Source organism: Cydia amplana, chromosome 25 (genome assembly GCF_948474715.1).
Source record: "Cydia amplana chromosome 25, ilCydAmpl1.1, whole genome shotgun sequence".
Classification (NCBI taxonomy): Eukaryota; Metazoa; Arthropoda; class Insecta; order Lepidoptera; family Tortricidae; genus Cydia; species Cydia amplana.
In genome coordinates this window covers 3,093,491-3,116,952 of record NC_086093.1, presented here as the reverse complement: position 1 = coordinate 3,116,952, position 23,462 = coordinate 3,093,491, and the positions used below count along the sequence as shown (strand labels likewise).

At 38.3% G+C, this 23,462-nt stretch overlaps 1 protein-coding gene across 1 annotated transcript; it reads right to left on the bottom strand.

Annotated features, from left to right (window-relative positions):
* Positions 1 to 1,993: 1,993 nt before the first annotated feature.
* On the bottom strand, positions 1,994 to 23,313 carry LOC134659511 (major facilitator superfamily domain-containing protein 6). The gene is made up of 10 exons (XM_063515169.1): positions 23,049 to 23,313; positions 18,024 to 18,169; positions 16,879 to 17,446; positions 15,902 to 16,086; positions 11,570 to 11,706; positions 10,195 to 10,310; positions 9,301 to 9,419; positions 7,871 to 7,997; positions 3,805 to 3,945; positions 1,994 to 2,163 (listed from the first exon to the last, which is right to left on the bottom strand). Exons 1-10 carry the CDS (start codon positions 23,110 to 23,112, stop codon positions 2,051 to 2,053), a joined length of 1,716 nt encoding a protein of 571 aa, XP_063371239.1. The 5' UTR covers positions 23,113 to 23,313; the 3' UTR covers positions 1,994 to 2,050.
* Positions 23,314 to 23,462: the final 149 nt, after the last annotated feature.

Here is a 23,462-nt window from a genome sequence, read left to right as displayed (position 1 = left end):
ACCCGTGGGACGTCACAAATAACTATTCAAAATAGCAAAATATCAAATAACAGTTTAAAATACTTCATTCCTTTTAATTTTTATTTACATTAAAATAAGTCTTCAAGTCAAATTAATAAAAATAAACTCCATATCTCATTGAAATCATAGAGAAAAAAAATACATAGATTGCTCACTCCATACATCAGTTTTAGTACCAAAAAGACTATTAGCATCTAGCATCGAGTAGCGGAACTATCAGTACTGCTACTTGACAATAGATGTAGCACCGACCGGAAAGTCTTATGCTGTTGAGATGACTTTCCGGTCGGTGCTACATCTATTGTCGAGTAGCAGTACTGATAGTTCCGCTACTCGATGCTAGATGTAGACACTGAAATTAATAAGTCTAACTGATGTATGGAGTGAGCACTCTTGTCTTACTATATTTCTCTATGTTGAAATTAATAGTTGCTCTGTTAGATAAATATAGCAATATATAATATTGAATGGCACAGATTAGGTACTCCCCCCCCCCTGAAAACGACTGCTGTCAATTTCGGGGAGGAAAATGGGGACAATGTTTATTTCATTTGGTATCATAGAAAAATAATTAAGGATAGAGTGCTAACTCCATACATCCGTTTTCTTACCAAAACGCGAGATTTTCGTAGTCGACATCTAGCGTCAAGTAGTGGATTTATCAGTACTGCTAGTTGACAATAGATGTCGCAACGAACGATAAGTCAACAATGCTCAACAATTCTCAGCTAATATTATAACCGGATGAACCGGAACTCTATTTTCAATTACTTCTGCTTATAATATTAGTTGCAAATTGTTTTAGCAATACATTTTTCTTTAGTCGCGACACTAGTGACATCTGGTTTCAAATAGCGGTACTCATAAATCCACTACTTGACGCTAGATGTCGACTACGAAATAACCCACATTTGGTAAGAAAACTGATGAACAGTGTTAGCACTCTATCATTACTTATTTCTCTATGGTTTAACTTATAATAGCCTGATTCTAATAACAGAATAATAAAATAATATAATTTACAGTACCTACCTAAGATACTTAAATAATACATAATTTTGTTCTTTAAAGGCATTAAAGTACAAAATAACTACAAATTCGTACAAAACTAAACCTTTTCGTCCTTATAAATATTTAAAATTGTATACATAATACAACTATTAAGTCTTGGTATTAACATTTAATAATAAATCTTAAAGTATACCTTAATTATGGTATTCACTTGCAAACAATAAATGGCAATTTCGAAAATAATTATAATACGTATAAATCCGATATTTCGTTAAGATGGAATCACAGACATATATCTAAGTCGACCCATCACTCAAATCTACGCACGCCTTTTAGATAGATAGATAATATTTATTTCTGATTGAAAATTGACATGTTATTCTTCCTTAAAAATAGCAGAAATTCACAAAAAGATCGTCAAGTGTATACAAACCAAAATTTAAAGAATAATAAAAAATAAAAGTAAATTGTGAAATCAATAATGTCAAAAATAAAATAAAATAGAAATCAAATTAAAATGTCGCAAATCTTAACAAAAATCTAAAACTATTTTGTATCTAATACTAGGGCTTTTTATAGACTACAAGTTTCGGCACATTTTAATGTAACAAGCAGTAACCATAGCTTAACACTGATGCTTGGAATCCTGTGTTCGAAAAAAAAAACATTCAATTCATTCATAGTTGATTCTAATTTCTCATATTTTGTGAAGATTGAGTAAAGTTTATAAAACCAACATTCAAATATTTTGGTTTGTGTTCTTATTTTAATTAAATTTGGTTTGTAGATATAATACGTATGATGGATACGGTCGTCGGCGTGACGACAAAGCATGGAAACGTCACTTTTTGACACAAACGGACGTATTATCATTATCATGTCGATAACAGCGTCAAAAATACGATAACATTATTTTCTTGGTTTTAAAGGAATCGTTGCACATACGGCGTCTATTTAGATGTATATCTGTAAACAAGTAGTGCCATCTGTGGTAGAGTAGCGTAAACTCGTAAGTTTGTTATCTGTTCTCGCCTTTCTCGCTGAGCGGTACGACCGTCGCCCGGTAGATGGCGCTGCTGTCTAGTTCCAGCATCTTTTCGCCTTCGGGGGTGGATTGTTCTGCTTTTTGTTCTGTAAAGAAATGTTGACAACAATAGTAATTTCATTTATTGTTTATTTTTAGTAAGTACGTCAATTAAACGGCAAATAGTGGCCATATAAGATAAGATAAAGATAAAAGATAGTTTATTCAAGTAGGCATAATTACAATGCGCTTATGAACGTCAAATAAAGCTAGGTAGACCGGCTCCAACCCTACACCTCTGCCCCGAGAAGCTTTAAGTCCCCCCTCAATTAGATTATATTTTTCAGTTTAGGTGATAAAGCAAAAAATAAAATTAAGTAAATTAGAACTATGTGACAAAGACCAAAAGTTGGGGAATCTGTAAAACAACAACAGTAATATACTGATTTAAACATAAATTAATTGGTTTATTAGAAAACACAATTACCCCAATGAGGGCGCCACTGGACGGTCGATGCAGTCTCAAACGGTTTTGTTACACCTTGTACCTGTACAGTCAGCAGCAGAATTTGCTAAGCGGGCGAGTTGTTCAAAATTACCTTGACGCGCTCTTATTTTCTTAACAATAAAGTCGCGTCAAGATCATTTTGACCTCGCCCGCTTAGCAACTATTGCTGCTGACTGTACCTATCAGGGATGTTGCGAACATCCGCATCCGCAACCGCGGAACTACCGCATTATTTTCAACATCCGCATCCGCATAAAATCGATGCGGAGCTTATGCGGATGCGGATGTCGAACAAGTCGGTACAGGAACGTCTTAGCGGCGGCGTAAGTGCTAGGTAATTTCGTCATTACCTATAACGAAATCGTCTAGATCCAGAAAAGTCGGCCAAGTTACTGTTTATTAAATATAACGCACCTATATTCTTACTCAAATACTAAACGTTTCGTTTTTTTTAAATAAAACAATACTAAAAATGTAATATTTGACGTTTTCTAAGTACCTAATCTTGACATCCGCATCCGCGGATGTGAGCCTTTAAATATTCGTGTGAGCCTTTATATGTCAAAAAAATCTGCACCCGCAACATCCCTGGTACCTATTATCCCCTGACTGACGGAACAGAATAAATAAATAAATAAAATAAATAAATATTATGGGACAATCTTACACAAATCGACCTAGTCCCACGGTAAGCTCATAAGGCTTGTGTTGTGGGTACTAGACGACGATATATATATAATATACAGGGTGTAATCTAAAACGTGATACAAGATAATCAAACCTGAATCTTTTCATGATTTTGAACAACTTTTACTATGGGGTCAACTTTGTAAATTAACAATAAAAAAAATCTTTGCCATACATTTTTGTCTACCTCTCCTTGACCATTTCTATGGAACAGCTAAATTTTTTATTAATATTACAAAATTGACCCCATAGTAAAAGTTGTTCAAAATCATGAAAAGATTCAGGTTTGATTATCTTGTACCACGTTTCAGATTACACCCTGTATATATACATATAAGTACTTAAATACATAGAAAACATCCATAACTAAGGAACAAATATTTGTGATGAACAAACAAATAAATGCCCTTACCGGGATTCGAACCCGGGACCTCCAGCTTCGTAGGCAGGGTCACTACCGACTAGGCTACGGAGGCCGTTAAAATCAAGAAGAAAAAAAAAATAAAGAAAAAAAAAAATAAAGAATCAGTAGATCCACCCAAAAGTGTGATACCTTGGTGTCTAGTGACGAAGCGGTACATGCAGAGGTGCGCGGTGGCGGCGATGGCAGCAGTCACCGCCATCACGCGGAACGACCCGCGTCCGCCCGCCCAAGCGTACAGCTGCCCGCCCACCAGCGAGCCCAGCGCGAAACCTGGACATACATTAGGACATTCTTATACACAGATTGACTAAGTCCCACGGTAAGCTCAAGTAGGCTTATGATGTGGGTACTCAGACAACGATATATGTATACACTAATATAGGTACCTACAAATACTTAAATACCGTAAAACGGGGTGAGTAGGTTTCGCGGGGAGAGGTGCGTTATGAATGGGGAGAGAAGGTTTGAGAGGGGGATGAGAAGGGATTTTAAGGCTACTGCTACAAAAATAATGTATTCCAATTTAAAATGGAGCTATAGTAATACGCATAATAAAAAGAATCGATCCAACAATCTTCCAAAATCACCTTTGTATGAAAACCCCTCTCACCCAAAATACGAGGCACTGCGGGGTGAGGTGGGTTTTCCTCTTTATCGTCAAAGTTATGAAATGGAACTACCCAAAATAAAATAAAAACTAAAATACAAACGTCCGGAACACTTATTATATACACCATTCAGTTTTCATATGTAAAAATAAAATGTTATCGAGGTTTGAATTTCAGTTTTGACCCTACTCACCCCATTTTACGGTACATAGAAAACAACCATGACTCAGGAACAAAATATCTGTGCTCATTATACAATTAAGTGCCCTTACCGGGATTCGAACCCAGGACCATCGGCATTATACATGTACTATTTACTCATATCATTTTTCCAGTCCCCCTTATATCTTAAAGGTTATCTGGTAGACAATATTATTCACACGGTCGTTAACACAGGTATACAAATGTAAATAAATACTAGTATTATAATTTATTTTTACGCGTAGATTAGTTTTATTGACGAATAAAGGGCACCTCGGAATGCGAGATAATGAGCTAGACACTCGTATAGTATACATACACAAAGAGTAGTATAATGAAAAATGAAATGAAATGAAATGAAATAGTTTATTTCAGGCAACTAGTGGCCCATACATAAATACCTTAAAAACTAGCATACATATTATAAAAATATAACTAAACACTAAAAAACACATTATGATTGCGATGCATTACGCAACCCCGCAGTGTCAGGGAACCGGCCGCGGAACCGCCGAAACTTGACACCCTTCGGCCAAAACTCCTCCTTGGTGAAGGTCGCTAGATGTTCAGTCGGAACGATCACCACAAACGAATAATATATGGGTATACACCTATATCAAAGAGAATAGGGGTGATGACACATGTTGAATTTTATAACAGAATCTAGTAAAATAGATAGCAAACGAGCAATTTATCACAATAATGTGGATATTAAAATAAAATATTGAAAAATTACAAAAATACAGGACCTGAAAGTTTCAAAAGGGTATAGCCGGGTAAGCAAGGCCAAACTGCCCTTAGCAGAAAAAACAATTTCCTTTTACTGGATTATTAACCTATATATAAATAGTGCTTTCACCAAATATTAAGCCTCAAATGCTTCAGATTTAAAAAAAAAATGCAAAAAAAGAAAAATCATTTTTATTTTATTACAGCCAAAGTACTAATCCGATTTCTTTGTAATTTGGGTATGTTGTATATACAATTAAGGTCGCTTTCTGAAAAAAATTATATTGAATTATCTCTTAAAACAATAGTAAAAAATTGAGATGAAAATTCTCAAAAAAATAAAAAAAATACGTGCGAGATAGCGAAAGTTATCAAATTTACATATTTTATGTAGAATTTAATAATGTTTAACATATATTTTTTTCAAAAATTAAAATCGGGATTAACAGTGTGAAAAACTCGAATTTGTAACATCCCATAATACTCTCTCTTCATACAAGCAAAGCTAAGTAGTCATAAACAAATGAAGTATATTGTGAACGCAGTTTTTACGAATTTGAATTTAGAATGTGACTTATTTTATTCATCAAAGGAACAGACATTTTTCAATCGTTAACGCTGTGTATAAAATTCGTGCCTATTTTCCTGTTCCCGCGCTTTTTAGGGTTCCGTACCCAAAGGGTAAAAACGGGACCCTATTACTAAGACTCCGCTGTCCGTCCGTCCGTCTGTCCGTCCGTCTGTCCGACCGTCCGTCCGTCCGTCCGTCCGTCCGTCCGTCTGTCACCAGGCTGTATCTCACGAACCGTGATAGCTAGACAGTTGAAATTTTCACAGATGATGTATTTCTTTTGCCGCTATAACAACAAATACTAAAAACAGGATAAAATAAAGATTTAAGTGGGGCTCCCATACAACAAACGTGATTTTTGACCGAAGTTAAGCAACGTCGGGCGGGGTCAGTACTTGGATGGGTGACCGTTTGTTTGCTTGTTTTGCTCTATTTTTTGTTGATGGTGCGGAACCCTCCGTGCGCGAGTCCGACTCGCACTTGTTTTTTAAATCTCTGAATGCCGTTCGCCCTAGCCGCATACAGCCACGGAGTTTAAGGTCCGCACTCAGCAAAATAAGTCGCGTTCTAAATTCAAATTGCGTTGGGAATATAACTTTCTAGTATAACGTACAAGTTATTTTGTATGAAGAGAAGGTATTATGGGACGTTACAAATTCGAGTTTTTAACACTGTTAATCCCGATTTTAATTTTTGAAAAAAATATATGTTAAACATTATTAAATTCTACATGAAATATGTAAATTTGATAACTGTCGCTATCTCGCATGTATTTTTTTTATTTTTCTGAAAATTTTCATCTCAATTTTTTACTATTATTTTAAGAGATAATTCAATATTATTTTTTTCAGAAAGCAACCTTAATTGTATATACAACATACCCAAATTACAAAGAAATCGCATTAGTACTTTGGCTGTAATAAAATAAAAATGATTTTTCTTTTTTTGCATTTTTTTTTAATCTGAAGCATTTGAGGCTTAATATTTGGTGAAAGCACTACTTATATATAGGTTAATAATCCAGTAAAAGGAAATTGTTTTTTTCGCTAAGGGCAGTTTGGCCATGCTTACCCGGCTATACCCTTTGAGTTTTTTTGTTAACTTCCAAAAACGATAAAAGTAAGGGTACCATTCGATTCCTTACATTTCATCCAAAAAAATATTGTATAGCAACTACATATATACATAAACGCAATATTTCATCGATTAAAACGCAATTTTCTTGTGTTGTCCATACGACAATATGGGCTCACAGAGACCTTGACGTCACGTTCCCTTATCGTTTTGCTTAGGGCGTTTCGCGAGTGAAGTGCGACTGTCGGCCTTTAACTACAATTTCTGACTTTTATGTTACTTTAATGCAATGGGTCCCATATCAGACATTTGACCCTAAAAACGAACCCGATCGATTGATACCATAAATGAAAATTAGTCATGTAGCCTATTTAATATAGAGGCGGATTGTCAAAGTATTTTTTGTAGCCACAGTAAATTTGTCCCTATAATATTAAATTTATTATTGTTATTTATTTATAATAATTAATCAGGCATAAATGATTTTTTCGCATCGCGCGGCCTACACCAGATCTGGTGCTGACCACGCATTGTCTATTATCCCTGATGAGTTTTATGGCTATTATATATTGGAGTAAAGTGTATAGATATACATAGCAAATAACTCCGTCCAATCGTTCGGTATGTTCGGTCTACCTAAACAGGGGTTTTGTTATACAGTGAAAAAATGGAACCCTTATAGGATCACTCGTGCGTCTGTCTGTCAGACCATCCCCCCCCCCCCCTTTTATCTCCAAAACGATTGGGTCTAAAATTTTGAAACAAAAAAATACACAATATATATAGTTATTTACCTAAAGATGACAGGAAATCTATTAGAAATGTACAGTCAAGCGTAAGACGGACTTAATTACTTAGTCTCGGATCCGTCCGTACGTTGTTCACGTTTTTTTTATGTGGATCCACATTAAAAAATACGTTATTAAAAATCGGGTAATGTAGGTACGGTACGGAACCCTTGGAACGCGAGTCCGACACGCACTTGACCGGTTTTTTTCGTAATAATACGTACCGACTCCATCGTCCATGCCAGCTACAACGCCTTGGACCGTGGCCGAGTAACCTTCGGGGGCTACGCAGGCCGCATACCCCACTATACACGAGTAGCATAGCGCGTATGTCGGCCCTTGCATTATGGACTGCGAACAAATACCTTATGTATTATAGTTCGTTTTTTTTAGCATTAGAAATAAGGTAAACAATCTTGACGTGTCTTTTTATTGAAAAACACGTTTTAAAAATAAATAATGGCAAATATGTAACAATTATGAATCTAATACGATCATTTATATTCTTCCGCTTTCATAAGTAATAGTTACTGATTTTTAAAAAGCGTTTTTCATTTAAAAGACGTGTCAAGATCGCTTAAGCTTTGGTTTCCTCCGAAAGCGGTGCCGTCATATAGCGGCCGTCTCCATACAAATACTACGACATTCATATTTAGCCGTATTATTTAGTATGGAGACGGCCGCTATATGACGGCACCGCTATCCTAGGAAAACCGATCTTTACCTTCTTTCTAATGCTAAAAAAACGAACCATAATAGGGAGTATTACTGTAATGTTCTGCCGCCAGAGTGCAGCACTAGTGACTTAACACATTCACTGCCAGGAACCCGCCTGGTGGGTGCTCGTGAACTTTGCTCAGATGGGTGCTCGTGAACCCGCTGGGCGGGTTGTTTTATACGCAGCTATAGACGACCGGTTTCTGGGGTAGGGCGCCGTTTTTTGTCTGGCAGTGAATGTGTTATAAGTAAACCATAGAGTAACTTATACATACTGTGCCTTAGTTTATTGACAAGTTTTCACAGACAATAAAATATGACATTGATACATCAAGGCGGTTTGTTTACAAAGGGCCTACCGGGAAACGCGAAATCGAAACACAGCTATCTGCCTCTTTATCGCTCGAATATGCAAGAGAGACAGGGAGGTTAGATAACAAAATTTCGACTCTCTCGTTTGCGGTAGACCCTCAGATTGTGATGGACTGTGGAAGTGGCGCCCCCCACGCAGAGTTTCGCGTAATATTACCTATTGGCGGAAATAATTACTATAAAGTGATATGTATGTGGAGCGTAGCGAGGGATTTCCTACGCTACGCACAGATGTCTAAAAAAAGAAGGCTATCAAAATCTGACGCCACCTGGCACCTGGCTATAGATAAAGTTAAAGTAAATTTGTAGGAACGCGATTTCGTACAAACACTGTCAGTTTTCTTGTTTTATTCATGACTGGCGACCCGCCCCAGCTTCGCACGGGTTAACAAATTATACATAAACCTTCCTCTTGAATCACTCTATCTATTAAAAAAAACCGCATCAAAATTCGTTGCGCAGTTTTAAAGATCTAAGCATAAATAGGGACAGACAGACAGCGGGAAGCGACTTTGTTTTATACCATGTAGTGATGTTAGTAAAAGTGAACACTACAAATACAAACCTCGATAAACACGAGATGCCATGGATGTTGGATGAACGAGATCAGAGCGAGACGCAGCGCGTAGCAGAACAGAGACAGCGTCAGTGTGGCGCCGTAGCCCCAACGCTTTATTATTTTACCTGCAAATTAGAGTCAGACCAAGATAAGTATGCAACGATTTTGATAGCACACGCAGCGCTATAGCGTGGCAGTAAATTTATTGTAGCTATATAATTAACTTTGACAACCCGCCTCTATTTCGAATGTTCTTTGGTTATATACCTCTCTATCACTCGAATTTACAAGAGCGAAAGAGAGACAACGAAATTTCGATTTTACAAGTTCATGGTAGATTCTGAGACAGCAGGTCTTTGGACCGCAGAATAAGTAATAGTATTATCATACAGAACGGCCACGCACCGCCCCGCCCCGACTCGCATTACCTCGCCCCGCGACATGAATCTGCCGGACTTCTGGCGTGCTCTCAGTAAAGCGACTTACCCACACATACACAATGACGCGTGTACAGACGTGCCGCGCACACATATAAACGCAAATGATGTTTGATGTATGGCGTGTCCGCCCTGTGCTTTGGACAGCATACTAAAGTTTTGGTTTTTATTGTGAATTTCATAATTTAAAAAATATTTAATCTTAATACCATTCCAATTAGCTGACCAAGGGCGGGTTTAAATTCAGCAAGCTGTACCCGCACCTTTTTCATTACTTACACAATTTGTTGCACAATGTTTAGATAAATACTGTACTTACTTCATGTACCTAAGATGGACTAATTACCTACCTAACCCTTATATTATACCTAAGAACTGATGTAAAAAGTAATGAAATAAATGCATTTGTATTGTATTGTATTGTATTGTAGCAAACTTCGTATAGATATTTTAGCGCGCATACCCGAGAAGTAGAAGAACACCAGCTCCCCAATGAAGCTCTGCCCGGCGACCACCACGCCCTCTATGAGTTTAATCTTCGCCATAGAGCCCGTCTCCTCCGCCAGCTCTTCGAGAAACCTATAATGGGAATCCATACTAATATTATAAATGCGAAAGTGTTTGTCTGTCTGTTACCTCTTCACGCTTAAACCGCTGAACCGATTTAGTTAAAATTTGGTATACAGACACTTTGAGTTCCGGGAAAGGACATAGGATACTTTTTATCCCAGAACTCACCCCACAAGGGGGTGAAAAGGAGGGTGGAAATTTGTATGGGGAATCAATAACCGCTGAACCGATTTAGATGAAACTTGGTATGCGGATAATTTGAGCTGTTGGGAAGGATATAGAATAGGTTTTTATTCCCGAAATCATCCCTTAAGGGTGTAAAAAATGGGGTGCAAATTTATAGAATGGACCAATTTGGGGATGAAAATAAGGATGAATAAAAAACAGATTTGTTTGAATAGTAAGGTACCCAAATTACTTATTCCACGCCGACGAAGTCGCGGGCAAAAGCTAGTATAAAATAAAATTCACTCTCTTATAGTCGAAAAATAATAACTCTTTACTTATGGAAAACTAGCGACCCGCCCCGGCTTCGCACGGGTTAACAAATTATACATAAACCTTCCTCTTGAATCACTCTTCCTGTTAAAAAAAACCGCATCAAAATCCGTTGCGTAGTTTTAAAGATCTAAGCATACATAGGAACAGACAGCCGGAAACGACTTTTGTTTTATACTATGTAGTGATGAGGTAACTTAAAGTTTTAAGGCAGTTTCCCTCCAGATCCCATTATTTTTTTCCATCCTGTATAGTGCTACTACCTGCTAGTACCTACTACAGATACCTTTCACGTCACTTATGGCTCATTTAGACGACGCGAACTCGTATACGATTTTAGTTACATTGCGGACCATTGAGGTTACATCAACACAGCCGACCGATCAAATGACGCAATGTAATGAAACTCGCATGCGAGTTCTCGCACCGCCTAAATGAGCCTTCCGCATTACATGTCTAAGGCTCATTTAGACGGCGCGAGAACTCTCATGAGAGTTTCATACATTGCGTCATTTGATCGGCTAGCTTAATTGATGTAACCTCAATGGTCCGCAATGTAACTAAAATCGTCTACTTCGCGCGCCGTCTAAATTTCCTAAGATAGCGGTGCCGTCATATAGCGGCCGTCCCCATACTAAATAATACGGCTAAATATGGAGGTCGTAGTATTTGTATGGAGACGGCCGCTATATGACGGCACCGCTTTCGTAGGAAACCAAAGCTTAAATAAAGAATTCTGAAATAAAGATTTTTTTTTTTATTTAACTCACCAGAACATGTAGTAAATGATGAAGCTGTCAAAAGTCCCTGCCACTACGGCGAACAGTATGAATACAAGGACACGCGGTATGCGCAGCACATCGCGTAACGCTTTGCCGGAATCGTCGGGGCTGGATAGTGAGGGTAGCTAGAAAAAATGTCTGGTGTTATAATTTTAATGGAGTTGGCAACTGTCAAAGGTTGGCGCCATCATAGCTTGCTTTTTCTATGAGATTTGGCTTAAGAGCCCATCAACGTGCACACTAGCGCCACTGCTAAATAATCGTGATTATTTCAATTTAAAAAAAGGGGGCTGCTACGTACTGTATCTTGTATTAAAGTACCTTTTGAATACATCAAACTAGTTTCTATGTTGCTGGATTCGTCAATCTACGCGTCCAAAGTTAAAACGGCCGTTTTTGTTTTTAACCGACTTCCAAATCTAAAAGGAGGTTATCAATTCGGTTGTATGTTTTTTTTTATTTTTTTTTATGTTTGTTACTCCATATCTCCGTCATTACTGGACCGATTTTGAAAATTATTTTTTTGATTGTATGTATATGCATACAGATTGCTCCCGTTTTTGTCAAAACCCAGTTCTGATGATGGGATCCATGAGGAATCGAGGGAACTCCTCAAATCTTAAAGGCACACATATAGTGATTTTTGTATTTTTATCAACAAATCAAGCATATACATTCAAAAAAGTGACATTTGATGAAGTGGAACTGCTGATGATGATCAGAACGGAACTCTTCAACGATGCATAGCACACGTCTGACGATTTGTCCTCTTCGTTATGTTTGTTAAGCAAGTTAAGTTTTTAAGCTACATTTTTGTCAAGCTCGAGTGCTGATGATGGGATCCATGAGGAATCGAGGGAACTCCTCAAACCTTAAAGGCGCTGATGATGATCAGAACAGAACTCTTCAACGACGCATAGTTCACGTTTGGCGATTTGTCCTCTTCGTTATGTTTGTTAAGCAAGTTAAGTTTTTAAGCCACAATTTTGTCAAGCTCGAGTTCTGATGATGGGATCCACGAGGAATCGAGGGAACTCCTCCAATCTTAAAGGCATGCGTATAGAGATTTTTGTATTTTCATCAGAAAATCGAGCATTTTCATTAAAAACTGTCGCATTTGATGAAGTGGAACTGCTGATGATGATCATAACGGAACTCTTCAACGACGCATAGCTCGCATTTGGCGATTTGTCCTTTTCGTTATGTTTGTTAAGCAAGTTAGGTTTTTAGGCACATTTATGTCAATCTCAAGTCCTGAACATGGTATCCATGAGGAATCGAGGGAACTTCTCAAATCTTAAAGGCATCCGTATAGAATTTTATATATTTTCATCAGAAAATCAAGCATTTACATTAAAAACTGTGGCATTTGATGAAGTGGAACTGCTGATGATGATCAGAACAGAACTCCTCAACGACGCATAGTACACGTTTTGTGATTTTCAATTTCGATTTTGACTTGGATTGGGCCCCGGACTCCGGACTCGGACCCGTACTCGGACTAGGACCCAGACCCGGACCTTGACCCGGAAAACCACTATGATACCTAAACTAAATCAACCACTATGATTACCATAAAATGTATACATATTACCAAATAAAGTATAAGCACCGTTAAGTGGGTTAGGCTAGTAGTTAGAGAAGTCGGTTTTTTTCTATTAAAGATTATGAGTTTATAGATAGACGAATCCAGCAACATAGAAACTAGTTTGATGTATTCATAAGGTACTTTAATACAAGATACAGTACGTAGCGGCCCCCTTTTTAGGGTTCCGTAGCCAAATGGCAAAAAACGGAACCCTTATAGATTCGTCATGTCTGTCTGTCTGTCTGTCCGTCTGTCCGTCCGTATGTCACAGCCACTTTTCTCCGAAACTATAAGAACTATACTGTTGAAACTTGGTAAGTAGATGTATTCTGTGAACCGCATTAAGATTTTCACACAAAAATAGAAAAAAAAAATTTTTGGGGTTCCCCATACTTAGAACTGAAACTCAAAAAATTTTTTTTCATCAAACCCATACGTGTGGGGTATCTATGGATAAGTCTTCAAAAATTATATTGAGGTTTCTAATATCATTTTTTTCTATACTGAATAGTTTGCGCGAGAGACACTTCCAAAGTGGTAAAATGTGTGTCCCCCCCCCCTGTAACTTCTAAAATAACAGAATGATAACACTAAAAAAAAAATATATGATGTACATTACCATGTAAACTTCCACCGAAAATTGGTTTGAACGAGATCTAGTAAGTAGTTTTTTTTAATACGTCATAAATCGCCTAAATACGGAACCCTTCATGGGCGAGTCCGACTCACACTTGGCCGCTTTTTTAAATATGTTTCGTTAAATTGAAATAATCACGATTATTTAGCAGTGGCGCTAGTGTGCACGTTGATGGGCTCCTAATTCGAGGCGTTCCTGCACTACGTAATATTATCATAGAGAAATATAAGTAAAGAAAGAGTGGTAACTCCATACATCAGTTTTGTTACCAAAACGACTATTATTTTCGTAGTCGACATCTAGCGTCAAGTAGCGGAATTATCAGTACAACTACTCGAAAATAGATTTCGCGGCGAACGGAAAGTCTAATGTTCAACGATATTCAGTTAATATTATAACCGGATTAACCGGAACTCTATTTTCAACTCCTTCTGCTTATAATATTAGTTATAAATTGTTGAGGAATACACTTTTCGCCACAGTCGCGTCGCGACACATGTGACATCTATAGTGTCGAGTAGCGGTACTGATATTTCCGCTACTTGACGCTAGATGTAGACTTCGAAAATAATAGTCGTTTTAGTAACAAAACTGATGTATGGAGTGAGCGCTCTATGTCTTCTTAATTCTCTTCGGCCATTATTATTATTATTATTATTTAAACTTTATTGCACAGTAAAAATATACAGTGACAAAAGGCGGACTTAATGCTACACGGCATTCTCTACCAGTCAACCTTTAGGCCAAACAGAGAAACATAGTTGGTGCGGGGTATGTAAAGAACACTAAAACTTGATGCTTAAAATTAATAGGCACAAATATAAATGTAATGTGAAGATATAATAAATATATGTAATATACAACAATAATATATACGTATATGTATACAATAATTATATATAAATAAATATATATATATATATATATATAAACCTGCTACTAAATTTACTATGAAGATACTTAATCTTTAGACTTTTCAAAAAGATACTTGCGCAGCTTGCGCTTGAACGTCAACTTAGTCTCGGCTTGTCGTAAGCTGAGAGGCAAATCATTCCAGAGACGGATGGCTTGCACGGTGAATGAATTGGACATAGCACTAGAACGATGATGCGGGACAGCTAAAACAAGTTTGCGAGCAGTGCGAAGTTCGCATCCTGGTCGGGCAGTTACAAATTTAAATTTAGATCTCAAGTAATCTGGTGCCACTGGATCAAATAGAATGGAGAACAGGGTGCATAAACTTTTGAGACTTCTGCGCTCACGAATACAAAGCCAGTTGAGTTGTCGGCGAAAGGCGGATACGTGGTCATACTTGCGAAGGCCATAAATGAACCTAATACAGTTGTTCAATAGTCGGTCGAGCTTGTCCAGTAATGCTTGCGTCACATTAGTGCAGCACACATCACAATAATCGATGACAGGTAACACCAGAGCTTGAATAAGGAGAGTTTTGGTAGCAATCGGTAGAAAATATTTAAACCTATATAGTGATCGCAAGGTATACGTAACTCTTCGACACACATCGGACACTTGGGGTTCCCAGGTCAGGCCACAATCAAACAGCATGTATTGAAAACAAAATAATGAAAAAATAGTTATTTGTACAACAAGAGATCAAAGTTTGATATTTCTTCGAGTGTTTATTTTGAGTCCCGTGCAAGCGAAAGATTCTGAGAGAGAAAGAGTGAATCTAATTTAGAATCTTGAGCGTAGTAAGGGACTCAAAAGCGCACGAGATGTAAATAACTTTGATCTCGTGTAGTTCACAAAACTTTTCACCTCAGCAGTGAGAACATATTAGAGAACCCGAAAAATGATTTCCTTCTTCATCACTTACCTATTCACACATGTTTTCTTAAGATATACCAACAATTAAGTTTTCACCTCAGCAGCTCGAACAAGGGTACTTTGCTACTTAAAAACAGTGAGCAAAAACGCATTTTGCTCACTGAGTGAGTAAAATCGCATTTTGCTCATTTTGTCTCACTCAGTGAGCAAAATCGCATTGTGCCTGTCAATAGATGGGTTTGAACTCTTGTGCTCTATATAAGTCCTCCATATGACGCTAGATGTCACTATAATCAATATTACTCACATTAAGCGCCCTACAGCTGTACAGATCGACCGCCGTAGCCGCTAGGGCTATAACGAACGCCGGTGTGAAGTCCTTATAAGCCCCAGATGTGAGGTCTATTAGGGCTCCGCCCAGTAGTGCTGTGAGTCCATAACCGGCGGTACCCCAGGCGCGTTGGGCGCCATATTTTGAGGCGCGTTCTGTGCCTGATGAAAAATAATAACATAATTTCATTGTTAAATTGTAGAATGTTTATTGGCCGAGAGTTAGCGAAGGTATCCGTTTCAGCTTGGGCAAAAATACTTTCGTATGTCCGGATGTTCTCTGCAGGTCGTATTTGTCAAATTCTCGTGAAATTTTGTAAACAGATTCAGTAGTTAGTTAAATTTTTCTGTCGTTTCGCATTTACAATTTTTTTTTACTAGTTTTGTTATTTACGAAAATGCTATAAAAAGGGACCTTAAACCCCCCCTACCCGTTATCTTCACCCCCACCCCCGGTACTTTTAGTATCTTGTTTAATATCTACACCATTCCCTACAACTATGCCAATATTTGCATATACACGAATTATTTCCCCTGTAATTCCTTCGGTTGGTGGCCTATTGCATGAGGGCTGTTTATAAATTACGTCATCTATTTTTGAAGATTTTTGACCCCCCCTCCTCCCAAATCATCCAAAAATCATGCTTCGATAGTTTCCTCCTACGTCATGCTACCATCATCCGATGTCCAGACCCCCCCCCCCCCCCCCCTTTGAAATGAGGTAATTTATGGATAGCCCCATGAATCTTATCACTACATACATAGTATAAAATAAAGTCGCTTCCCGCTGTCTGTCCCTATGTATGGTTAGATCTTGAAAACTACGCAACGGATTTTGATGCGGTTTTTTTTAATAGATAGAGTGATTCAAGAGGAAAGTTTATGTATAATTCGTTAACCCGTGCTAAGCCGGGGCGGGTCGCTAGCACGAAACAAAATATGGTTTAAACTTACCTAGTACATCGAAGCAAACGGCGTCACCAATGCAGTTGGCAACATTGAACGCCACAGTACCAACACACATTAACACCACGAACGCCCAAAAAACAGACGTCATATATAAATTATCTGTGGCATCCATAGACACTGAATTATCCAAGTTTGTCCCATTCGAAGTAACAAGCTCTGTACCATTTAAATCTTTATCCAAGCATATTAGATTACAACCAGTCTTCGGTACGCATATCACCTCTCCTTCTCTCTCATCATTAAACTCCATATTAAAGAGCGAGCAAGACATATTCCCTACATCATTATCCACATAAACTGTATTGACATAGGTCGAATTTGACAGGTAAACGTCAAAAGTCTTGTTATGACACGTCCACTGACAGCTGTATTTTTGCAATAAGAGTTCGTCTATGGCAGTGTTGTCAAGTTTTTTTAGATAGACAGTGTCGTTGAGCGTGTATACGTTTTGTGTTATCTGTGGCGGCGGGTCCGGCATGGGGAGGAACCAGAGACAACAGTAGGAGCCTGTCATCGTCGCGATTAGAAGCATGAAGACTAGTTTTCTATGAGTCTGAAAAAGAGAGGAAATAATTTTATTCAATCGACATCTTTTATTGCAAGACCCACGAAACCCCATTAGGTATAAGTCTAGTACATTACATATCAGTCTTTCCTTTCAACCCTGTACCCCCTAAAGGGGCCCACTGATTATCAGTTCGCCGAACGATATCGGCCTGTCAGGCTGTCAGTTGTTCGGAACTGTCACCTTTTGCGTTTAACTGACAGGCCGATATTGTCCGGCGGACGGGTAATCAGTGGGCCCCTTAAGCCCACCCAAGGTATGTTTATATGTAGAATTCATTTGTCACTTACCGGCCAGAAGTCGACGACATAGCCAAAGATGGGCTTGGCCGCGGCCCACAGCAGGGGCAGCACGGACGTCACCACTCACCAGCCCCATGGCGCCGGGGGACACGCCGAGTTGGCGCCCGAAGACGTTCATTTGTCACTTACCGGCCAGAAGTCGACGACGTAGCCAAAGATCGGCTTGGCCGCGGCCCACAGCAGGGGCAGCACGGACGTCACCAGCCCCATGGCGCCAGGGGACACGCCGAGTTGGCGCCCGAAGACGTTCATTTGTCACTTACCGGCCAGAAGTCGACGACGTAGCCAAAGATCGGCTTGGCCGCGGCCCACAGCAGGGGCAGCACGGACGTCACCAGCCCCATGGCGCCAGGGGACACGCCGAGTTGGCGCCCGAAGACATTCATTTGTGGCAGGAGTGGGCCCAGCGCTGATGACAATAAGATAAGATGACTGACAACCGTCTGGCCTAGTGGGTAGTGACCCTGCCTGCTAAGCCGATGGTCCTGGGTTCGAATCCCGGTAAGGGCATTTATTTGTGTGATGAACACTAGTATTTGTTCCGGAGTCATGGATGTTTTCTATGTATATAAGTATGTATTTATCTATATAAGTATGTATATCGTCGCCTATAGTACCTACCCATAGTACAAGCTTTGCTTAGTTTGGGGCTAGGTTGATCTGTGTAAGATGTCCCCCAATATTTATTTATTTATTTATTTATTTTTTTTTATTTATTTTATTTTATTGGGAAACAAACAGCTTTCAATCTTACACAATATGAATTAATATTAATAAAACACAAGCCAAAACAGTTTCCACTAGTAAATTAAAGCAGATATGCTCAAAGGGAAGTACTTAATAGAATACAAAAAATACAAAACGTATTATCCAAAGCAATCAAGCAAACTGAAAGTTATTGAACTACATTATTGTTTCATTTTAACTACTGTATTATTTTAACTAAACTTGTTAGTTAAATCGAGAAGAAAAGAGAAAGAAAGGAAAAATAAATAAATAGATGTACATTCTATGCTAATGTTAGTTTGTTAGGTACATCGTTATAATTATTACTAAGTTAGGGTTTATTTTATTTTTTTATTGAAGTGAGAAATTTACCCAGCTTCATATTGAACACATCAAAATTTGAATATTTAGAGTTATACATTGAGCATGATCTAGCAAGATATGAGTTTTTGAAGTACCTAGTACGACAGAATGGAATGGCAAATAAAGCTTTTGATCTAGTTCGGGAATTAGGACATCTATATGAAATATTGCTAATAAGATATTGCGACTCGATTAGATGGTTTAATAATTTAAACAGAAAAATTTGATCTTTTTGCTCCCTGCGCAGCTGGAGACTTACCATGTTATCACCATTAAACAATTTAAACCTATATTTTATATAAGATGGTTCTTTATTGTATAACCGTGTTACAGAGTTGTTAAGGGTTAAGGGTCAGTTGTACCAAACTGTTTGTCATCATTTCTGTTGCTAAATTATATTGTATGGAAAGTTTCATAGTATACCGCCGCGGCGCGCCGGGTGCGGTTGATCAATCTGTCAAGTGCGGATGGTGCAACTGGCACTAAATAAAGTAAATAAAGAAATATTATACGACAATTGTACACAGATCGAATCGACCTAGCCCTACAGTAAGCTCTATAAGGCTTTTGTTGATGTTGTGGGTAGACACTAGACGACGATATATATAATATGTATAGTCACTACACCTTATAAAACAAAGTCCCCCGCCGCGTCTGTCTGTTTATGTATGTTCGCAATAAACTCAAAAACTACTGAACGGATTTTCATGCGGTTTTCACCTATCAATAGTGTGATTCTTGAGGATGGTTTAGGTGTATATATAATTTGTTAAGGTTTTGTGTAACCCGTGCGAAGCCGGGGCGGGTCGCTGTTATATATACATAGAAAACATTCATAAGTCAGGAACAAATATTTGTGATAAACATACAAGTAAATGCCCTTACCAGGACTCGAACCTGGTTAAGGGAGCATCCATTAATTACGTGATCCAGTAATTTGAGAGTTTTTGGATTAAACCGCGACCGCAACCGCGTTCCGCGCATCGTGTTTCTATCCAATCCAAAGCTCTATTATTGCAGAATGTACTCATAATTGTATCATGTAGAGTTGTAGACATTTAGCACTACATTAAATTTCTACACATGTACCTACATTACATAATACTGATAACATATATAAGGTACCTAATTCTTTCTTTCTTTATCATTATCACCTAAGATATTCTTCTAGACAAAGTAATAATATTGGTATTTATACACAGATAACATTATACAGCTTGTAAATGTATAATCTTAGTACAATAGCATTTTAAAGACGGTTATATCTGTAAATAAAATGCTTAAACTATTCATTACTTGGCTGTGTTGTAAAAGGTCGTATACATATTAGAGTATTGTAGTGAGATATGATGTTTTGATTTAAAATGTCATAGCAGAGTGCAATTTCATTACGATTGTACATCGTTTGCGTATGATGAGTACCTACGTATAGGTAGGTAGAATAGTAGAATAGGGAAATCAAAGTTTTACTTTGGACCAGGGAACACCTATATGAAGGATACACGGAAAGAACATGTCTAGTCACTTTTTTTGGAAAATGAGATTTTATATTTATATATTATAGTTATATATTTTGCTACCACTGTATGTTTTGACATTGTTCCAAATTTTAATACCGCGATTCCTCAAAATGTTACTAAAGTGACTAGCTAGACATGTTCTTTTCGTGTACCCTAATATATTATCAGCCTTTTATTTGCCGATTGAGCGCCGATAGGTGTGGGGAGACCCTTACCGGGTTCGGGGATTTGAGCTGATAAGTAGGTACTTAGAGGCACTAGTAAATATGGAGTCACAGCTCTATATGGTACACATGAAAAATACGTATACTTACCCATACAGACTTTATAGTATTTTATGATTACATTGTAACAGAGATTAAACAAACTAGTGATAATGAACAATCAATGCAGTTAGCTGGGTAAAGATACTAATATCGTTATCTTCATCCAATTTACCTACTTATGTCTGTAGTTAAAGTTTTTACTGCTATTTACACGCTTTAAATGTATCCAGTCAGATGTACAAATTGTACTAGTATAACAACTACTTTCTAGAAAGCCAAATGCCTACTACTTTCACTTTTTATTGAACGCCTTTATTCGTTTCAAATGATTCAATGGGTTGGTTGAAAATAAAAATAAAATGGGGCATTATCTATGAAAAGGGACCTTATTGTCGATGGCGCTTACGCCGCACAGCATCGCGCGGCATTGTATTTATATCGGAGCATCGTTAATAATGGCGTAAGCGCCATCGACAATAAGGTCCCTTTTCATAGATAACGTCACAAATATCCTGGCAATAGGAGGGCGGAAGGCCTGCCGCGAACACCGGAATTTCGCTAATCGCGGGCATCTTTCTCTTTTACTCTGATTTAGACGTAATTAGAGTGACAGATGAAGAAGCCCGCAATTTGCGATCTTCCGTGTTTGCGGTAGGCCCTCTGACGTCGGAATCAAAACGGCGAAAGGGCCGGTGAGCGTTAGCACTGAATAAATAATAGTACTAAGTACAGAAGACTCACTCTCTAACAAAACGCATCTGTTACGATCAGCACAGATATGGCCGCTAGGTTGGCGACAGCGCCACGCGCGGCTTATGGCTTTCCCCAAAATTGGGGCGGAACGGATGTACTTTTAGCTACCTGTAGCAAAGCGACAAAATTGGGGCGGAACGGATGTACTTTTAGCTACCTGTAGCAAAGCGACGAAATCGCGGAGTGAGACACGCCTGGCGTTGGTTGAATCCGTTGATCGCGGACCCCGTTCGCAAGTGCTCGGCGACTTTGTCACTTGGGACTCCTTTTCGAGAGGCTGGTCACATAAACCACTAAATCTGCCCTAGTAGCACGGTAGCATTTCTATCGTTTATCACCATGCCTATCACGTTCTAACAAGTATGTAAGTGCGAAAGTGACGGGCATAGTGATAGTCGATAAAAATGGAACCGTGCTGAGCCCGCAGGCGTGGCTCACTCCGCGATTTCGTCGCGTCGCTACAAGTATATGTGGCCCACACCAATTTTGGTGTCTAGCCATGGTAGTTGCCGCGCACCGCTACGGAACGGACGCCTGCTCGTGCTTGCGCCACCTGGCGGTCATATCTGTCGTAATAGACGCGTTTTGTTAGAGAATGAACCTTCTGTACCTAGTACTATTATTTATTCTGTGACCTTGTGGATCTAATAACCGCTTAACCCTACCCCGGTCTAATGATCTACGCTCTAATTCACGGCCAGGGTCCCCCAACGGGGTATCCTGCCCGTGATGTGATCAATCACTTTCTAGCGTGCATGGGAACGTCATATCAACTGAATACGCCTAGGGTTGAAATGAAGCACATGATGGCCTAGCACAGGGGTCACCAAGTGGCGGACCTATATTACTTTTTTACTCCACTACATAGTATAAAACAAAGTCGCTTCCCGCTGTCTGGCCCTTATGTATGCTTAGATCTTTAAAACTACGCAACGGATTTTGATGCGGTTTATTTTAAATAGATAGATTTATTCAAGAGGAAGGTTTATGTATAATTTGTTAACCCGTGCGAAGCCGGGGCGGGTCGTTACTTCCACCCGCAATGGCAGTGATCCGGCCTTCACCACTGGAGGGCTTCGTCACTTTTTCTTTAATATGACATCTGTTTCAATTTATTACCATAATTTTTGTTCAACAATTAAGCAAAATATAAAAGGGTAGAGTAGGTTAAGAAAGACTGACTTGAACAAAATTAAATTTTGCTATAAATTTATCCAAAGAGCAAAAACCCCATTAAAGCTTGGCCTTGCTATCTTAAAGAATTCATTGACACAGATACATAATACAATACATAACTGTTGAATGTTAATTAAAACCATAGTTATAGAAGATGGTGAACAATTGGTGCTTAAATTACTTCATTAAAAACATTGTACATATAATAGAAGTATCCTGTGTAATTGTATGTAATTGTAAAACCGTATATTTACTGGGCTATAATAAATTGAGTGCAATAAACAGGTTTTAAAGTAAAATCTATTCAAAAAGTATTACAACTAGATAACAAGTTATGGAGATTACTTGATAGTAAATGTAGATCTTAAAGTTATTAGCGTATCATTAGATACAAGTTAAGATAACGTAATTAGGTTTCTCCTGATGACAATTTAATTACTTAAGTTTTTAGGCTTTTAATAAAATATTAAGCGATTGTACTCACCAGCAAAAAAGAAGAAGAAATGCGCCTTTATTGGCACTAAACTCTTGTTCACTTTGAGCTTCATTTTGAAATTTATAAAAATAAAAAGGGCCCTATTTTGATCACGACTATATCATAAAAAATATTCGGCTTACACTGAGTGTGTCCGCAGAAAACACACGGAACAATGCGAGAACCAATATGCGATATACAAAGGTCATTATTCTCACATTTTTATTTAAATATCAACAGCGAAACCATTGTTTACACCACACAGCTGCGCACTTTGCTTATGTACAACGAGTTCGACTTCGCTCCGCTGACACTGACAGGTGACAGTGGCGTATTTGTGTGAACGTTGTGACGTTACTAGCAGTATTGCCAGAATAAAAGGCTAAATTTCACCGAATATCCAATAAGGCCAAACTTACTGCT

What these genes read in the sequence shown, in the direction of transcription:
- LOC134659511 (XM_063515169.1), bottom strand. Translation starts at nt 23,112, where the DNA reads ATGAAGCTCAAAGTGAACAAGAGTTTAGTGCCAATAAAGGCGCATTTC. An exon ending in ATCATTTACTACATGTTCTG is followed by an intron (nt 10,311 to 11,569) that starts GTGAGTTAAATA and finishes TTCCCATTATAG; the next exon opens with GTTTCTCGAAGAGCTGGCGG. An exon ending in TGGCATGGACGATGGAGTCG is followed by an intron (nt 3,946 to 7,870) that starts GTACGTATTATT and finishes ATGTATGTCCAG; the next exon opens with GTTTCGCGCTGGGCTCGCTG.